This window comes from Oncorhynchus nerka, linkage group LG7 (assembly GCF_034236695.1).
Source record: "Oncorhynchus nerka isolate Pitt River linkage group LG7, Oner_Uvic_2.0, whole genome shotgun sequence".
Taxonomy (NCBI): domain Eukaryota; kingdom Metazoa; phylum Chordata; class Actinopteri; order Salmoniformes; family Salmonidae; genus Oncorhynchus; species Oncorhynchus nerka.
The window spans coordinates 77,019,634-77,040,759 of NC_088402.1; the positions used below are offsets into that span (position 1 = coordinate 77,019,634).

Consider the following 21,126-nt stretch of genomic DNA (forward strand, 5'->3'; position numbering starts at 1 on the left):
CAGTCCAGTGCTCTGTCTCTGCTTTATTGCAAAGCCTATAATGTTTAGATTATAATGTGGGTGATATGATTTTGGCTGTGGCCAGTTAATCTGATCTGTTTTTTTTTTGGCTGAAGCTGCATCCGCTCCACAATTAAACAATCCCCTCCCCTCAGCCTCATCTCCCCCTCTCTTTATAGGTCTCTCTACCTGGCTGGGTCACTCATCAGGACCGCCATCTCTTCTCCTACTCAGATTTTCTGGGACCAGATGACAAATCAAAAAGAAAAGGCCAAATTAGCTAGAAATTACACATCCTTTATAGTTGTAATAAGTGGACGATTAATAAACAAAACAATAGCCAAACCTGTATCTGATAACAGATTGTATTATTCTAATAGAGCCTGTAGTATTGCACATTTTCAACGAAGGCCTACACAAACTAATGGGGTAAACAAAGTTGATGGGAACTCAGAATACCACTTCCGAGTTCCCATCAGAAAGAGTGCAGCCTAGGTGCGCAACAGCGGCAGCTTCTTTTGCTTAGCAGGCAGCAGCATCCCTTTCGACGCACAGCTCAATTTCATAGTTTGCTGTGTAGCTGAACATTTGTGTGAAATAATATACATTAAACGTGAACAATGGCTACTGACTCCTGGGCTCTGGCTGTCGATAAACAGGAATCTACGACTGACTCTGTAAGTTTAAATATTTCGCTAGCTCATTAGCTAGCGGAATTCCCAACCATGCATGACGAAAAGCATCAGACTTTATGCTGCTACCTAGCAAGCTTGCTAGCGCAGCCAACTGTAGCTGAGGCAATTTGTGGCTGAACTGTCAGAGGTTAGCTAGCTAACCATGTGCTGATGGTGTGCCACTGTTAACTGACACACCTTCTGAATGACTGTAGCGATGTTTGTTATGCCTTTGAAGTTGTTGGCATAATTTGAGCTTCAGTGCAGACACGTGCTTGCCAATATTTTATGGGGAAACTTAGATATTTGCGTACTAACAACATGTTTCTTTCTCTTACAAGTTCGGCTCCTTGGTGATAAGATCCCCACCTCGAGGTGGAGGTGATGCTGCACCTAGAAAGGCAAAAGGTAAAATCACTGGTGTCAATAATAAAACTTTGCCCGTGATATCCATGTATTATTGTTTATGACCTTTGTGATAAAATGGGGTGATGAGTTTGTTGTTCCTTCAGGTACCACAAAACAAGTGGAGAATGGCACCAAAGTGGAAGAAAAAGGTGTGTGATTTCCCAGGGTTTATTTTAATCTCCCCATCATCATGTCTCCATTCAGTTACTACAACAGGCCATTCACCTGTCATTCTTGCCTTGTAGAGGACAAAGCCTCCCAGTCGTTGTTGAATAAGATGATCCACACCAGCCTTGTGAACACTACCAATCAAGTAGAGGTTCTTCAGAGGGATCCAAAATCTCCTCTTTACTCGGTCAAGACATTTGAAGAGCTGAGACTGTATGTCATCTCAGTGTTCAAATTCACCATTGCTTACTAATTTACAAATGTGTATAGGCCTACCTCACATGAAACCTACACTATAACGTGTATTTTAACCTGAGTTAGGATCTACAACATGACTTTTTTGCAGTATTGTGTGTGGTGTTCAACATGTTTGGTTGGCATTTTTTATATGTGGAAACACTTATCTCCCTCACTAGCTTTAAGCACCAGCTGTCAGAGCAGCTCACAGATTACTGCACCTGTACATAGCCCACCTATAATTTAGCCCAAACAACTACCTCTTCCACTACTGTATTTATTTATTTTGTTCCTTTGCACCCCATTTTTTTATTTCTACTTTGCACATTTCTTCCACTGCAAATCTACCATTCCAGTGTTTTACTTGCTATATTGTATTTACTTTGCCACCATGGCCTTTTTTTTGCCTTTACCTCCCTTATCTCACCTCATTTGCTCACATCGTATATAGACTTGTTTCTACTGTATTATTGACTGTATGTTTGTTTTACTCCATGTGTAAGTAACTCTGTGTCGTTGTGTGTCGAACTGCTTTGCTTTATCTTGGTCAGGTCGCAATTGTAAATGAGAACTTGTTCTCAACTTGCCTACTTGGTTAAATTTAAATAAAGGTGAAATAAAACTAAATAAATGTGGTGTTTTAAACGTTCTTCCATCTCAGGAAAGATGAGCTGCTAAGAGGTGTGTATGACATGGGTTTCAACAGACCCTCTAAGATCCAGGAGAATGCCCTGCCCATGATGCTGGCAGAGCCGTGAGTACCCATTTCATTTAGCTCAATGCTCCTTGTGATTAAGCTCAATAATAGAGGAAATAGCCTAGATATTTTGCATATTTGAATGGGTTGTGTGTTCTGATATTAAACATTTCATTTTAACCTTCAGTCAGATGTAGTCAAACTAGTTATTAACCATTATCACGTTTATGTATACAGTAATATAGTTGTTTGATTGGATTTTGATGTGAAATTAATGGAATCTACATGATCTACCTTTTAGTCCCCCATTGTTCTCTCTTCAGCGTGTATTATCCCTCTGGTTCCAGACCTCAGAACCTGATTGCCCAATCACAGTCCGGCACAGGTAAAACAGCTGCCTTTGCGCTGGCCATGCTCAGCCATGTTGACCCAGCTAACAAATGGACTCAGGTGAGTTGACATCTCCACCTTCAGCACCGATATATACTGGAGCCATTAGCACTACTCAGGCTATGGTCTTGAACTTAGCTTTAAGAAGCTAGACGTCTGATACAGGTACTCAGAGGTCAGGTAATCAGCAAGTTCAGAAATAGTTTTTATGGGTTTGTTTGTTTTATTAAGAGCGACTGCAGATCAGGGTAGCAGGTAAAATGAAAGTGCCTTGGTATAGAATACTTCCATCACAGTGTGTTGCTTTTTTAGTTGGTTGATTTTATAGATAAAAGCCTCATATTACTGAAACTCCTTATTTTGCCCCCTCAGTGTCTTTGCATTGCCCCAACGTACGAGCTAGCTTTGCAGACTGGTAAAGTCATTGAACAGATGGGGAAATTCTATCCTGAGGTCAAATTGGCATATGCCATTCGTGGCAATAAATGTAAGTGTCAAAACATTCATGCTTTTTTTATTCTGAATACAATCTGTAATGTTATGGTGCATAATTTCACTGGAGAAATTGTAATCAATGCTGGTGATCTCACACAAATGTCATGGCGGAAGCATAACTTTCAATAAGTTGTATTATAAAGTGGATGTTCTGTAAAAGATGCTAATGAGAATCATAATTAACTGTCCTATATGTCTCTGGTTGCTGAGCAGTGGACCGAGGGACGAAGCTTCAGGAGCAAATTGTCATCGGGACACCTGGCACGGTCCTTGACTGGTGCTCCAAACTGAAAATCATCGACCCCAAGAAGATCAGCGTCTTCGTCCTGGACGAGGCTGACGTCATGATTGCCACACAAGGTCACCAGGACCAGAGCATCCGGATCCAAAGGTGAGTTTTCTCATAAGTTGTAAATGTACAGTACTCTCATCTAGCATAACCTAAGTCCTACAAGACAAGCTCGTCTTGCAGGCCAGTAATTACATGAGTGTTGCTATTAAGTATTGCTCCCGAGTGGCGCAGTGGTCTAAGGCACTGCATCTCAGTGCTAGAGGCATCGCTACAGACCCTGGTTTAATTCCAAGCTGTATCACAACCGGCCGTGATTGGGAGTCCCATAGGGCGGCGCACAATTGGCCCAGCGCATTAGGGTTTGGTCGGGGTAGCCCGTCACTGTAAATAAGAATTTCTTCTTAACTGACTTGCCTAGTTAAATAAAATAAAACATTAACCTCTTGAATGATAGGGCAACATTTTTATTTCTGCCTAAATAGACATATGCAAATATATTCTTTCATGAGATAAACAATAACTGGTAATGTTGTATAGTTTTAGAAAGTTTGGGAACTTACCTTTCTGGTAAAAATAGTTAAATTGTTGAGGTGTACTCACTTTTGAGGACACAACCTCAAGTACATAGTACAAATATTAGGAAAATATGAAAAATCAATTTTTTCTATTCAACAAAAGTGGGGCAATAGGGCTTGAAATCATACTTTCTAAATAAAGTACTTTGTAAACAACTTACTATAGATTTCACCTTTCTTATAACTCATATAAATATGATCATACTTAGTGACAGTACAATATTGGTACTATTTTACATAACTGATGAGAATTCTAAACGTCCACTGAGCGGTGCAGAGACGCATTCAAATTTGTGCAGACTCGTTACAACTTCAGCTTGTCTGTGACCTATAGAAAGTGGTCTTGTTTAAATTCTATGACATGATTTGTTTTTTGTTTTTCATGTTGAAAGCTCAATCCGTCTGAGAATATCACAGCAAGATAGAAGTTCTATTGTATCCGCTAGTTTCCCACTTCATATGTGCTATTGCAAGCATAGCTGTGAGTTTCAGACACAGGAAATTGTTCCTTTGCCTGGATAGGCCAGAAAATGTGACGTGTCACTCCCTATAAATGTAGGGTCTGAAACCTGAGTCTTCAAGTCATCTGTATGAGAGTGGTAGCAGAGAGCAGACCAGACGGAACCGGTTCAGAACCACTCAAAGTCCACCATATTACATTTACATTTAAGTCATTTAGCAGACGCTCTTATCCAGAGCGACTTACAAATTGGGGACTTAACATCTTTGTTTACAAACACCTGTAAAAGGGCTCTTAAAGACATAGTTGTCACCAAAGTTCCAGATCACGTATTCCTGCTTTGGCTGGATGTGTCAATGTGTACTTCATACATACATAATCTATAAGCAGAAATATTGTCTTACGCAATTAGCTGCAAAATCCCTAGTTTGAAAGCGACTGTTTTTCTGGAAGCTGTACTGCACATTTTTCCAACATTTTGCCCCATGTCGGTCAGCCCACTAGCAATTAAAGTTCAACCAAAGAGCTTCAGCCCCTCGCCATTTGAGTGACAGCTAGGAAAATGCACCCACAGTAGAACGAGAGGGAGAGCAATGACGTGGTGCACATACTGTATCTGCACATGTGACCTAGTAAGCAATTTTCAGGGGTCCACTTTTATCTTGTGAGCACTACTTTCAGAACTACGATCTGAAAAGTATACAAAAGTACTGGAGCATCGGCTTCCGGTGACGCAAATTAGGAAATGGTTGCCTAGTTTTTCGTACTGCATATCAGTTGGGTATTTCCCCCCCTAAATTCAAGTATTTACTCTGAGCATTGTAATAACTTAAACAAAATGGAAAGGGGGAAAATAGGAAAAGGTTGCGGAGTTACAACAGCCCGTAACAAGACAGCAGAAGATATAATCGTCGATGAACCCGAGATGGCTAATGCTAGCGCAAATAAGATAGCAGCAGCAAAGGAACCCTCATTTCGTGAGGTGATAAAGGAGGAATTGCGCGAGGCGCTCACAGGCTTACGAGAGGAACTTCGAGAAGATGTAAGAAAATAACTCAATGAGTTCAAGAAGGACATTAACCAGAAACTTGAAGAAAACAAAGAAGAACTTCAAAGCATATTTACAAGAATGGGGGATGGAGAACAGCACATTGGGGAAATGGAACATGGAACTCCACAGTCAAGGAAATACTTGAAGTCACTGGAAGGCCAACACGCACTACAGGCAAAAGTGACAGAACTCTTAAGGTTTCTCGCGTTGAAACAACATTAGACTTTATAACGTAGTAGAGGGCACCGAAATTCGTTGAGGGTCTATTCAAAGACATACTTGAAGATGACACTGACCTGGGAATTGAGAGAGCACACCGAGCTCTGGCCCCAAAACACCCCAGTGGTGCCCCACCAACATCCATAATAGTATGGTTCCTAAAATTCTCAGTCAAATAGAAAGTCTTACATGCAACCTTAAAAAAGCCTGTTAACTTCCAAGGCCAACGAGTGTTCTTTTGATCATGACTATGCGGGAGAGATACTGAAAAGGAAAGAATACACCCCAATTAAGAAAGCACTTAAAGAGAAGGGTATTCGCTTCCAAACACCATTCCTGGCAAAAATTTGGGTATTTCTGGAAAATGGCCTGGTTACATACGAGCATGCAGACAAGGCGGCTGAGGACCTGAAGTCGAGGGGCATTCCAGTGGAGTATACCGCCAGGAGAAAGGCAACATCACCGGCGGAAAGACTCAAGCAGGCTCTCCCATGGATCGTTGTCGACAAAGAGGGAAACCACCTCGGCGAGAGGACGTTCACATCCGAGAGAGACTCGGGCATTTCCAACGGGAAGATGGAAGACACTGAATCGGATTTAACGGAATTAATAGTTACCGTGAGCTTTAAAGACGTTGGGTTGTTACGGTTGACATTGCAATAGGTCAAATATCTCCCCTATTTTCCCCCAATGCTGAACAAGGGTGAGTATCCAAAAGTATGTGTTCTTTATGAACACACGAAGTAGTGTCACGTTAATAACATGTATATTAGCTAAGGATTAATGACATTGACAACGGGGCGACAGAAGGGCATATCAAGGGGAGGATTCATGATTTACATTTACATTTAAGTCATTTAGCAGACGCTCTTATCCAGAGCGACTTACAAATTGGTGCTTTCACCTTATGACATCCAGTGGAACAGCCACTTTACAATAGTGCATCTAAATCTTTTAAGGGGGGTGAGAAGGATTACTTTATCCTATCCTAGGTATTCCTTAAAGAGGTGGGGTTTCAGGTGTCTCCGGAAGGTGGTGATTGACTCCGCTGTCCTGGCGTCGTGAGGGAGTTTGTTCCACCATTGGGGGGCCAGAGCAGCGAACAGTTTTGACTGGGCTGAGCGGGAACTGTACTTCCTCAGTGGTAGGGAGGCGAGCAGGCCAGAGGTGGATGAACGCAGTGCCCTTGTTTGGGTGTAGGGCCTGATCAGAGCCTGGAGGTACGGAGGTGCCGTTCCCCTCACAGCTCCGTAGGCAAGCACCATGGTCTTGTAGCGGATGCGAGCTTCAACTGGAAGCCAGTGGAGAGAGCGGAGGAGCGGGGTGACGTGAGAGAACTTGGGAAGGTTGAACACCAGACGGGCTGCGGCGTTCTGGATGAGTTGTAGGGGTTTAATGGCACAGGCAGGGAGCCCAGCCAACAGCGAGTTGCAGTAATCCAGACGGGAGATGACAAGTGCCTGGATTAGGACCTGCGCCGCTTCCTGTGTGAGGCAGGGTCGTACTCTGCGGATGTTGTAGAGCATGAACCTACAGGAACGGGCCACCGCCTTGATGTTAGTTGAGAACGACAGGGTGTTGTCCAGGATCACGCCAAGGTTCTTAGCGCTCTGGGAGGAGGACACGATGGAGTTGTCAACCGTGATGGCGAGATCATGGAACGGGCAGTCCTTCCCCGGGAGGAAGAGCAGCTCCGTCTTGCCGAGGTTCAGCTTGAGGTGGTGATCCGTCATCCACACTGATATGTCTGCCAGACATGCAGAGATGCGATTCGCCACCTGGTCATCAGAGGGGGGAAAGGAGAAGATTAATTGTGTGTCGTCTGCATAGCAATGATAGGAGAGACCATGTGAGGTTATGACAGAGCCAAGTGACTTGGTGTATAGCGAGAATAGGAGAGGGCCTAGAACAGAGCCCTGGGGGACACCAGTGGTGAGAGCGCGTGGTGAGGAGACAGATTCTCGCCACGCCACCTGGTAGGAGCGACCTGTCAGGTAGGACGCAATCCAAGCATGGGCCGCGCCGGAGATGCCCAACTCGGAGAGGGTGAAGAGGAGGATCTGATGGTTCACAGTATCGAAGGCAGCCGATAGGTCTAGAAGGATGAGAGCAGAGGAGAGAGAGTTAGCTTTAGCAGTGCGGAGTGCCTCCGTGATACAGATACCTAGGATATGATAAAGTAATCCTTCTCACCCCCCCCCCCCCCCCCCCCCCTTGAAAGATTTATATGCACTATTGTAAAGTGGCTGTTCCACTGGATGTCTTAAGGTGAACGCACCAATTTGTAAGTCGCTCTGGATAAGAGCGTCTGCTAAATGACTTAAATGTAAATGTAAGAGCAGTCTCAGTTGAATGACTAGTCTTGAAACCTGACTGATTTGGATCAAGAAGGTCATTCTGAGAGAGATAGCGGGAGAGCTGGCCAAGGACGCCACGTTCAAGAGTTTTGGAGAGAAAAGAAAGAAGGGATACTGGTCTGTCGTTGTTGACATCGGAGGGATCGAGTGTAGGTTTTTTCAGAAGGGGTGCAACTCTCGCTCTCTTGAAGACGGGAGGGACGTAGCCAGCGGTCAGGGATGAGTTGATGAGCGAGGTGAGGTAAGGGAGAAGGTCACCGGAAATGGTCTGGAGAAGAGAGGAGGGGATAGGGTCAAGCGGGCAGGTTGTTGGGCGGCCGGCCGTCACAAGACGCGAGATGTCATCTGGAGAGAGAGGGGAGAAAGAGGTCAGAGCACAGGGTAGGGCAGTGTGAGCAGAACCAGCGGTGTCGTTTGACTTAGCAAACGAGGATCGGATGTCGTCGACCTTCTTTTCAAAATGGTTGACGAAGTCATCTGCAGAGAGGGAGGAGGGGGGATTCAGGAGGGAGGAGAAGGTGGCAAAGAGCTTCCTAGGGTTAGAGGCAGATGCTTGGAATTTAGAGTGGTAGAAAGTGGCTTTAGCAGCAGAGACAGAGGAGGAAAATGTAGAGAGGAGGGAGTGAAAGGATGCCAGGTCCGCAGGGAGGCGAGTTTTCCTCCATTTCCGCTCGGCTGCCCGGAGCCCTGTTCTGTGAGCTCGCAATGAGTCGTCGAGCCACGGAGCGGGAGGGGTGGACCGAGCCGGCCTGGAGGATAGGGGACATAGAGAGTCAAAGGATGCAGAAAGGGAGGAGAGGAGGGTTGAGGAGGCAGAATCAGGAGATAGGTTGGAGAAGGTTTGAGCAGAGGGAAGAGATGATAGGATGGAAGAGGAGAGAGTAGCGGGGGAGAGAGAGCGAAGGTTGGGACGGCGCGATACCATCCGAGTAGGGGCAGTGTGGGAAGTGTTGGATGAGAGGGAAAAGGATACAAGGTAGTGGTCGGAGACTTGGAGGGGAGTTGCAATGAGGTTAGTGGAAGAACAGCATCTAGTAAAGATGAGGTCGAGCGTATTGCCTGCCTTGTGAGTAGGGGGGAGGTGAGAGGGTGAGGTCAAAAGAGGAGAGGAGTGGAAAGAAGGAGACAGAGAGGAATGAGTCAAAGGTAGACGTGGGGAGGTTAAAGTCGCCCAGAACTGTGAGAGGTGAGCCGTCCTCAGGAAAGGAGCTTATCAAGGCATCAAGCTCATTGATGAACTCTCCGAAGAAACCTGGAGGGCGATAAATGATAAGGATGTTAAGCTTGAAAGGGCTGGTAACTGTGACAGCATGGAATTCAAAGGAGGCGATAGACAGATGGGTAAGGGGAGAAAGAGAGAATGACCACTTGGGAGAGATGAGGATCCCGGTGCCACCACCCCGCTGACCAGAAGCTCTCGGGGTGTGCGAGAACACGTGGGCGGACGAAGAGAGAGCAGTAGGAGTAGCGGTGTTGTCTGTGGTGATCCATGTTTCCGTCAGTGCCAAGAAGTCGAGGGACTGGAGGGAGGCATAGGCTGAGATGAACTCTGCCTTGTTGGCCGCAGATCGGCAGTTCCAGAGGCTACCGGAGACCTGGAACTCCACGTGGGTCGTGCGCGCTGGGACCACCAGATTAGGGTGGCCGCGGCCACGCGGTGTGGAGCGTTTGTATGGTCTGTGCAGAGAGGAGAGAACAGGGATAGACAGACACATAGTTGACAGGCTAGTGAAGAGGCTACGCTAATGCAAAGGAGATTGGAATGACAAGTGGACTACACGTCTCGAATGTTCAGAAAGTTAAGCTTACGTAGCAAGAATCTAATTGACTAAAATGATTAAAATGATACAGTACTGCTGAGGTAGGCTAGCTGGCAGTGGCTGCGTTGTTGACTTTGTAGGCTAGCTGGCAGTGGCTGCGTTGACACTACACTAATCAAGTCGTTCCGTTGAGTGTAAAGTTTCTACAATGCTGCTATTCGGGGGCTAGCTGGCTAGCTAGCAGTGTTGATTACGTTACGTTGCGTTAAAAGAACGACAATAGCTGGCTAGCTAACCTAGAAAATCGCTCTAGACTACACAATTATCTTTGAAACAAAGATGGCTATGTAGCTAGCTATGTAGCTAGCTACGATCAAACAAATCACACCGTTGGGACTGTAATGAAATGAAATGAAAATGTGATACTACCTGTGGAGCGAAGCGGAATGCGACCGGAATGCGAAAGTTCTATTCAGTAGACGTTGGTTAGCTGTTGGCTAGCTAGGAGTGACTCCTACGTTAAGGACGACAAATAGCTGGCTAGCTAACCTCGGTAAATTAAGATAATCTCTCTAAGACTACACACTCTAAACTACACAATTATCTTGGATACGAAGACAGCAAAGACAACTATGTAGCTAGCTAACACTACACTAATCAAGTCGTTCAGTTGAGTGTGATAGTTACTACAGTGCTACGGTAGACGGTGAACGTTAGCTAGCTGGCTAGCTGCTGGGCAGATAGGAGGACGACGAAATACGATAATTACGCAATTATCTTTGATACAAAGACGGCTATGTAGCTAGCTAAGAAGAAATTGCTAAGATTAGACAAATCAAACCGTTGTACTATAATGAAATGTAATGAAAAGTTATACAACCTGCAGACCGAAGCGCGGATGCGACCGCAAGCATGACCGCAAGCATGACCGCAAGCATGACCGATATAGTTTTCACTTGTAATTAACCGATGTGTATAAGCAACGGAATAGGCGCCCTTATTATTTTTGGTTCCAACAGGTCTTGCTTGTGACTACGTCACGCATTTTCAAATCTGAGCGAGGGGTCCCTCTTGCGGACAGGTTCATCCCCTCAAACCCCAGAGGCAAGAGACAGTCCTCTGACATGGGAGTCCAAATACCAAATTATTTTCCCACTTTGGTTTACTTTATTATTATTGTTGATTTTTCGTTCATTTTTAGGCTCATGATAAGCTGGCAGATATGGTGCAGTTTTTTATTTTATTTATATCGATGCATCATTGAGAATTTAAGGTCATAAGTCTCAATGTAAATGGACTGGGGAGTGCCATCAAGAGAAGTAAGGTAATAGCAAAGATGAAATGGGAGGGAGTTGACATACTATTCTGACTATTCCATACCTGAACACGAGAAACTCAAGAAAATGGGATATAGCAATACTTTTTTTTCTTTTTACAAAATGGGTAGAAAGGGAGTTGCAATCTTGATCCCAAATGCAGTTAATTTTGAGTTTGATTTATACTTAAATGTAAACTGGATAACAAGGAAGTTACATTAAATAATGTATACGCACCCCCAGGGAGTGACATGGTCTTCTACAGGTAGGTGTTTGATTTAATTGCCACAGAAACCCCTGGCACTCTTATGTGTGGAGGGGATTTTAACACAATTTTAAACTCAATTGGACAGCACAAATCAAAATAGGAAAATTAGTCTAGTTGCTAAAAAGATCAATAGCATATTGCTGGATCTAGGACTGCTCGATGTATGGCGTGACACCCACAAGACCGATGAGGAATATACTTTTTACTCAGCCTGCCACACTGAATACTCCAGGTTAGACTACTTTTTCATGTACAGTGCAGATAGACACAGGCTTAAGGATTGTTGGATCAGGCAGAGCGACTTATCAGATCATAATGGAGTTTACCTAACTCTACAACTTGATAGCAAACTAAGAAATATTATATGGAGACTTAATACAAGCATGCTGAATGATCCAGCATTCAAGGAATCAATAAAGACAGAATTTAACATTATCTGGAGAATAATGATAACGGGGAAGTATCTCCTGCTATATTGTGGGATGCAGCTAAGGCGGTTATTAGAGGAAAGATCGATCATCTCTCAAGAAAAAGATTAAAGCACAGAAACTGCTGAAATTACAGGAAACCCTAAGAAACTTAGAACGATCTCATAGTCAATACAAGACCCTCTTATATTACGAGAGAATCAAAAGGTAAAACAGGAAATTGACCAGATTTATAGAGAAGTAAAGAAAAAGCTCAGGTTCCTGAAACAACAATATTATGAAGCAGGCTCAAAGGCAACCAAATTACTAGCCTGGAGACTCAGGAAACAAGCACAGAATACCATTTTCCAAAACAAAGATGATCACATGCAAATTAGATGAAATACAGAATGCATTTGAATCATATTACACATCTGTACAAGCAACCAGAGAAGGCAGATTCACAGACAATAGAGCACTTTTTGAACTCACTTGATCTCCCCTCAATTGGGACAGAGCAAAATGATAGACTAACTTTAGAAATATCCACCGAAGAATTTAAACAACAGATTTAAACAATGGACACAGAAAGGCATCACATCATTCAGTACAATTATAAGGAATGGGGACCTAGATAACTTCCAGGACCTAAGTAAAAAACATGGCTTGGATAAACAAGCAAAAAACAAACATGTTTACAGATACCTACAAGTTCAACACTATTTCTTAAGGGAGATAAAAGTGACTGACCCTCAAGCACCTCAAAGTATTCACTAACGCATACAACTTGGTAACAAAATAACTATTTCAAATCTCTACTTGGGCATTCAATCCTCAAAGAAACATTCTACAAACTATATTAAAAAGAAATGGGAGGAGGAACTTAACATTGAACTGATGAAACATGGTTGAACATATTAGAAACTCAAGGTATGGAGAGAATTCTGTTGGAAGAATGTTATATGTTTCTTCATAACACCTAAACTGAAATCAAAACAGACTGGCTCCCTACATCCTTGTTGGAGAGAATGTGGTTTATTGAGGGTGGATCAATCTCATGTCTTTTGGACTTGCCCCGCAATCAAAACTTACTGGATCTAACATTGGAAAAAATAATGGGATTTGACATAGAACAAACAACATTAATTTCTTTGTACTTGGGTGAAATACCTGATAACTTAAATAGAGAAAAGTACCTCTTGAAGGTCCTACTGGCAGCCAGTAAAAAGGCTGTCACTAGGAAATGGCTACAAAAAGACCCTCCCACAGTGACACAATGGATAGACATTGTAAAAGAAATACACCATATGGAGCCGTATGACCTTTGCTTTAAGAATACAAGAGGAGAGAGGTCAGGAATACTGGGAAAAATGGGTTTCGTACCTGAAAAAGGTCAATGAGTGTCAATGTAACTAATATGATGAAGGTGCACTAACTGCCAGATCTTTTTTGTTCTTTATTTGTACGTACTTTGTGTTCCTACAATAAAAACAAAGTATAAAAAAAAGTACTGGTGCATCTCATTAATGACCACTGATGGTGATTAGTTACCTTAGCTTCTTCAGCTGGTTATCTTGAGGACTTTTCCTGTTGTGATGTATTTTTCTGATGCTAATAAACTGTGTTCTTAGCTAACTAAATGATGACGGCTAATACTAAGCATTTATTCATTATCCACCTGGAGAAACTCTGACTTTTCCCTCCCCCACCCCATGCAGAATGTTGCCAAATGAATGTCAGATGCTGCTGTTTTCAGCCACGTTTGAGGACTCAGTCTGGAAGTTTGCAGAGAGAGTTGTGCCAGACCCCAACATCATCAAGTTGAAACGTGAAGAGGAGACTCTGGACACCATCAAGCAGTATTACGTGCTCTGCAATGATAAGGACGAGAAGTTCACAGCCCTCTGTAATATCTACGGAGCCATCACCATCGCCCAGGCTATGATCTTCTGTCACGTGAGTCTGTCCTCCTTCTCAACGTATCATAGGAATTACATTTCTGGGGGATTTGGGTTGATATGGTACATAAACTAGCCTAATATAGTAAAGAAATAAAGGTGTTTGTATGGTACATAAAGTAACAGAAATAATCAGTGGTCTTTGCCTTTGTAGACCCGAAGGACAGCTGGCTGGCTGTCTGCTGAGCTGACCAAAGAGGGCCATGTGGTGGCACTGCTGAGTGGGGAGATGACTGTTGAGCAGAGAGCGGCCATCATTGAACGGTTCAGGGAGGGCAAAGAGAAAGTCCTAGTGACCACCAACGTATGCTCCAGAGGTGAATATCAAGAAAATTAAAGCATGATAAATGTAACCAATTGTATTTATGTAGGATGATGATTGTGTTTCGCTTTGACATTGAACATTTTAGATTATAACATGCTTTTCTTTTTCAATAGGCATTGATGTTGAGCAAGTTTCCGTGGTGATCAACTTTGACCTGCCCATAGACAAAGACGGAAACGCTGACAACGAGACATACCTTCACCGGATTGGCCGAACAGGACGTTTCGGCAAGAGGGGGCTTGCCGTCAATATGATTGACAGCAAACACAGCATGAACATTCTCAACCAAATCGAGGAGCATTTCAGTACATTTCTGTCTCTATACCAATTAATTACAACATTGTATATATTGATCTATATAAGTGTTCTCATTAGTAACCTAACCTTTCGTCTCGTTTTTTCCACACAGATAAGAAGATAAACAAACTTGACACTGACGATCTGGATGAAATCGAGAAAATCAGCAACTGAAGAGGATGCTATCCTTTTATAAATCATAATTGAATGCATCTAATATTTATGCAGGTGGGACTGTTGCCTCACATTAATAATATTACTACACAGATTATACACTTAAGGTTAGCTAGCGAGCCAGCCAGCTAATGTTCGCTAGCTAGTTAACAGTAAACTTTAACTTGAAATGAAAACAACTTTCTGACAAAATTAGAAATAATTATATCTGAAAATATAACTAGCTAGACTCTTACCCATATACATGGATGGACGCTTCTCCCTCTCTGTCATGGATGCCATGGTTGCCTTAGTTTTAAGATGTAATCCGGAGACAGTTGTTTTACACAACAGCCTTCTATGTATTCTCGTTTATACTCCATCTTCATATTTGCAATCATACGCCAGAATTTTCTCTATCTCCTTAGCGATCATACTCTAATTCTACTGATTTCAAAACTCGACCCTCCAGAAAGTGGAAAGCAACTCAATGCAGTTCTACTATGAGATAACTATCAAAAAAAGCTGGCAGACCAATATGAACTCATCTCTTTGCATGTCCAGCCCATCCGTTATCTCAGCCAATCACGTCTAGCGGGAAGGTTCCTGTCTTTTCCTGTGGCTAAACCAACTAGGCACGTAATTTTAACAATATTATTTGTATACACAGATGGCATACAAGTTTTATCAAGGCACATGAAAGTTCACATGTTCCAGAAGGCATTTTGATAATAATAACAAAAACAATAGTTTACATTCAAATGGCTCTCCTGTGAAGTGGTGACCCGCGACATATGCCTAGTTTCTTGAAATGTGTCACATTTATGCTTTTGGACTTAAGTCACTTTAAGGATTTATTTGAATGTTTACATGAAATGACAGTATGTTAGCCATGCCTTAATAATATGCTAAACATTTAGATTGCATAGATTCTGCTATTTGAAACTATTAGGATTACATTTGGTTTTCATTTGCTATACTTTTTATCGAGTGGTTACACTAAACTAATATTTTACCCTCTTGATCGGGTGCTCTCCTCAGAGGAATGCATAGGTGTACGCATTGGCCATATGGTTGTTTGCAGCATTATTCAATATATTGAATAAAACGGAGAACACTTTGCAAAAGTTAGACTAATGGGGGAAGTTTGCTGTGCTGATTTGTCTTAAAACCCCTTATTTTATAGAATCATAAGAGTGGAAAGGTAATGTGATTTGAAGTTGAGCAAATGAGAAGTACTATACTAACTAAACTGGAGAAATGTCCCTTCCTTATTAATGAGAAGGAACTCATGATCAATCTAGTCTAGACTAACAATCCTTGAGAGATTTACAGCATTTCAGTATTGCAACACTAAATACATTCTTGATAGTTTGGATACACGGGTGTTTCACGGTAATCCTAAGATTCCATTGTAATATTACTGTGAGTATTAGAGCGGTTGCACCATCTTGTATCTGCAAATCTCTGATGGGAGTTTGTTTCGGTGAACAAAACTTGTTTCCAGTCACATTCAATTAGTTTGAAACTAACATGAAGGTTTGAGTCAGAATTGATTGGTTAATATTTTCCTTAAACTATTGGTATGCTTATTCTGTCAACTGACAAATTGGGCACTTTTACCAAGTAAAATAAGATTGTATGGAATGTACCTAAATGGTTAGGAATATATGTATTTAGAGAGAATCTTTATTGAGCAAAACACCATTTAATGTTTTTTGTACCTTAGTGAATGTTATTTATATTTGGACTGTGCTTGAACTAAACTTGTTAAGTGTTTAGAGAGTTTACCTTGGCTATGGAAGCAATACATATCCTCTGCTGAATCTATTCTCTTATACTTGTCTGCACTTTTTGGTTTTGTTGTAATAAAGATTACCTACCTAATGTCTGTCTGTCCGGTAATTATTGAGGTTTGTTTCCCCTTGTAATATACATGGTTGATTGAAAATACAAAACATACCTTGCCAGACCCGATCGAGCCAAAGGTTCTTTACAAATTGCCATTGAACAATGGAAACGAGCACTATTTTAGTAATAATATAATAAAATAAATACTATATAAGTATTAGTCAAAAGTTGAGACACCTGCTCATTCAAGGTTTTTAAAAACTGAAATAACACATGGAATCATGTAGTAACCAAAAAAGAGTAAAACAAAATATATTTTATATTCTTCCTTTGCCTTGATGACAGCTTTGCACACACTCAACCAGCTTCACCTGGAATTCTTTTCCAACCGTCTTGAAGGAATTCCCACATGCTGAGCACTTGTTGGCTGCTTTTCCTTCACTCTACGGTCCAACTCATCCCAAACCATCTCAATTGGGTTGAAGTCAGGTGATTGTGGGGGCCAGGTCATCTGATGCAGCACTCCATCACTCTCCTTGGTCATTAGCCCTTACACAGCCTGGAGGTGTGTTTTGGGTCATTGTCCTGTTGAAAAATTATAGTCCCACTAAGTGCAAACCAGATGGGATGGTGTATTGCTGCAGAATGCTGTGGTAGCCATGCTGGTTAAGTGTGCCCTGAATTCTAAATAACTAAATCACTGACCGTGTCACCAGCAAAGCACCATCACACCTCCTCCATGCGTCACGGTGGGAACCACACATGCGGAGGAGATGCCAAGATGCCACAAAGCCATCCGTTCACTTACTCTGCATCTCACAAAGTCGGTGGTTGGAACCAAAAATCTCAGATTGGACTCCACCGGTCTAATGTCCAGTGCTCGTGTTTCTTGGCCCAAGCAAGTCTCTTCTTATTATTGGTTTCCTTTAGTAGTGGTTTCTTTGCAGAAATTGGACCATGGCCTGATTCACGCAGTCTCCTCTGAACAGTTGATGTTGAGATGTGTGTGTTACTTAAACTGTGTGAAGCATTTATTTGGGCTGTTAGAAGCTGGTAACTCTATTGAACTTATCCTCTGCAGCAGAGGTAATTCTGGGTCCTCCTTTCCTGTGGCGGTCCTCATGAGAGCCAGTTTCATCATAGTGCTTGATGTTTTTTGCAACTGCACTTGAAGAAATGTTCCAGATTGACTGACTGACCTTCATGTTAAGTAATGATGGACTGTCATTTCTCTTTGTTTTATGAGCTGTTCTTGCCATAATATGGACTTGGCCTTTTATCAAATAGGGCTATCTTCTGTGTACGACCCCTTCCTTGTAACAACACAACTGATTGGCTCAAAAGCATTAAGATGGAAAGAATTCCACAAATTAACTTTTAACAAGACACACCTGTTAATTGAAACGCTGCCTCATGTAGTTGGTTGAGAGAATGCCAAGAGTGTGCAAAGCTGTCATCAAAGCAAAGGGTGGCTACTTTGAAGACTCAAATATAAAATATATTTTCATTTAACACTTCTTTGGTTACTACGTTATTTCATAGTTTTGATGTCTTCACTATTATTCTACAATGTAGAAAATAGTGAAAAAGCCTGGAATGAGTAGGTGTCCAAACTTTTGACTGGTACTATCTATCTGTATATACATATATAGTATACAAAACACCTGCTCTTTCTATGACTGACCAGGTGAAAGCTATGATCCCTTATTGATGTCACTTGATAAATCAACTTCAATCAATTTAGATGAAAGGAAGGAGAGGATAAAGAATGATTTGTCAGCCTTGAGACATTAATTATGTACAGTATGTGTGCCATTCAGAGCGTGCATGTGCAAGACAAAAAATATAAGTGCCTTTGAACGGGGTATTGAAGTAGGTGCCAGACGCACCGGTTTGTGTCAAGAAGTGCAATGCTGCTGGGATTTTCACACTCAGTTTCCTGTGTGTATCAAGAATGTCCCACTACCGAAAGGTCATCCAGCCAACTTCAAAACTATGGGAAGCATTGGAGTCAACATAGGACAGTATCCCTGTGGAACACTTTCAAACACCTTGTAGACGAATTAAGGCTGTTCTGGGAGGGTCCAAATGTTTGGTATACTCAGTGTATATTTTTCTGATAAAAACACTGTCGTTTGTTATTCTGTCTTTCATCTGAGTTTAGGCTGAGTTCATATCCTCCTGAAAGATGCACAGTACTGATCTATTCAAGATGCCATGTTCAGGTCCTTGAATGTTCTGCGAAGGAGTCAATCTACACCGGTCTCGATGTAACCATCCAGGTACATAAATCAGTTCTACCAAATTTCTATCAACATATTAAATGTGCAACCAGAGGGAAAAAAATTCTAGATCACCTGTACTCCACACACAGAGACACGTACAAAGCTCTCCCTCGCCCTCCATTTGGTAAATCCGACCACAACTCTATTCTCCTGATTCCTGCTTACAAGCAAAAATTAAGCAAGAAGCACCAGTGACTCGGTCTATAAAAAAGTGGTCAGATAAAGCAGATGCTAAACTACAGGACTGTTTTGCTATCACAGACTGGAACATGTTCCGGGATTCTTCCGATTGCATTGAGGAGTACACCACATCAGTCACTGGTTTTATCAATAAGTGCATCGAGGACGTCGTCCCCACATTGACTGTACGTACATACCCCAACCAGAAGCCATGGATTACAGGCAACATTCACACTGAGCTAAAGGGTAGAGCTGATGCTTTCAAGGTGCGGGACACTAACCTGGAAGCTTGCAAGAAATCCTGCTATGCCCTGCGACGAACCATCAAACAGGCAAAGCGTCAATACAGGCCTAAGATTGAATCATACTACACCGGCTCTGACGCTCGTCTTATGTGGCAGGGCCTGCAAACTATTACAGACTACAAAGGGAAGCACAGCTGCGAGCTGCCCAGTGACACAAGCCTACCAGATGAGCTAAATCACTTCTATGCTCGCTTCGAGGCAAGCAACACTGAGGCATGCATGAGAGCAACAGCTGTTCTGTACAACTGTGTGATCACGCTCTCTGTAGCCGACATGAGTAAGACCTTTAAACAGGTCAACATACACAAGGCTGCGGGGCAAGACGGATTACCAGGACGTGTGCTCCGGGCATGTGCTGATCAACTGGCAGGTGTCAACTGGCAGGTGACTTTTTAACATGTCCCTGATTGAGTCTGTAATACCAACATGTTTCAAGCAGACCACAATAGTGCCTGTGCCCAAGAACACAAAGGCAACCTGCCTAAATGACTACAGACCCGTAGCACTCACGTCCGTAGCCATGAAGTGCTTTGAAAGGTTGGTAATGGCTCACATCAACACCATTATCCCATTATCCCAGAAACACTAGACCCACCCCAATTTGCATACCACCCAAACAGATCCACAGATGATGCAATCTCTATTGCACTCTACACTGCCCTTTCCCGACTGGACAAAAGGAACACTTATGTGAGAATGCTATTAATTGACTACAGCTCAGCGTTCAACACCATAGTACCCTCAAAGCTCACCACTAAGCTAAGGATCTTGGTTCTAAACACCTCCCTCCGCAACTGAATCCTGGACTTCCTAACAGGCCGCCCCCAGGTGGTGAGGGTAAGTGGCAACACATCTTCCATGCTAATCCTCAACATTGGAGCTCCACAGGGGTGCGTGCTCAGTCCCCTCCTGTACTCCCTGTTCCCCCCGACTGCATGGCCAGGCACGACTCCCAACACCCTCATTAAGTTTGCAGACGACAACGATGACACAGCCTATAGGGAGGAGGTCAGAGACCTGACCGTGTGGTGCCAGAATAACAACCTATCCCTCAACGTAACCAAGACTAAGGAGATGATTGTGGACTTACAGGAAAAGGAGGACCGAGCACGCCCCCATCTCCGGGTTGCTCTGGGATGATGCCCGGGTCCTCACTGAGGACAGTTGGTTGTCGGAGAGACTGAGCTTGGATTTCTTCTCCTCCACACCACTCAAAGACACCCTCCTCTGACGCCTTCTTCTCAATTGAGGGGCTTGTATTTGTTCCAAGGGAAGGGAAGAGAGGGTAGCTCAGGAACATTATCTAGGTAGTATGGGACTTCGTCCACACTCAGCTGGCTGTGATAGTGGGAAGGAGGCAGCGATCTGACCTGTTGTAGCCCATTGAAGGAGGTTTGGGGATCATTGGTGTGTCGTGGAAGCTGGCAGCCACATCCACGTTTGGAGTGAGGCTCAAGCTGGGTCGACAACGCCCTTTCGAGGACTTTGGCCTGGTCAAATGCATTCTTCTCCACAGGAGTAGAGAGAGAATGAATAACACAGTGAGAGACAGAATAACAACAAAAAAATCCACTTTTGTACCATCAGTGGTGAAATAAAACATGGATAGCTAACTAACTATATGTCTGCTCATCGGGGTTGGAGCAAAAGCCTTCATACCCGGTAGCTGCTCAGGAGGAGACTGGCCACCCCTTTTGAGAGCACTGGCCAACTGAGCTAGCTAATCGTATTGACATGCCAGTGAGACAACATGTAACGTTGCTGCACTTGATTTCCTTGTTGACCAGTTACAGTAGCTAGCAAATTAGCTAGTGTTAGCTAGCTAAGCTGTCAGATCCAAGTAGGTAACAAAGAGAGGACATACTTGCCTCTAGAATAACCGTGCAAGATAAGAATAATGGCAAACATATCTGCAGCATACCTTGCATTTTAGCAGATAGATAAGTCTCGCTTTTGTTTGTCAACACTCCAGCGGGAAGTTTTGAGGCTTTTTCAGCA

General features: G+C 43.0%; 1 protein-coding gene across 5 annotated transcripts; it reads left to right on the plus strand.

Moving 5' to 3' along the window:
- The first annotated feature begins 460 nt into the window (after positions 1 to 460).
- On the plus strand, positions 461 to 16,394 carry ddx19a (DEAD-box helicase 19a). Of its 5 annotated transcripts, none has more exons than XM_029665063.1 (12): positions 461 to 677; positions 1,016 to 1,082; positions 1,187 to 1,231; positions 1,328 to 1,463; positions 2,149 to 2,241; positions 2,508 to 2,634; positions 2,947 to 3,061; positions 3,283 to 3,460; positions 13,493 to 13,730; positions 13,887 to 14,049; positions 14,171 to 14,362; positions 14,467 to 16,394. In XM_029665063.1, exons 1-12 carry the CDS (start codon positions 621 to 623, stop codon positions 14,526 to 14,528), a joined length of 1,473 nt encoding a protein of 490 aa, XP_029520923.1. In that variant the 5' UTR covers positions 461 to 620; the 3' UTR covers positions 14,529 to 16,394. The 5 variants fall into 5 exon arrangements, with proteins under 5 accessions (XP_029520923.1, XP_029520921.1, XP_029520924.1 ...); XM_029665064.2 differs by having other exon boundaries at positions 462 to 677; positions 2,532 to 2,634; XM_029665061.1 differs by having other exon boundaries at positions 14,171 to 16,394.
- Positions 16,395 to 21,126: the final 4,732 nt, after the last annotated feature.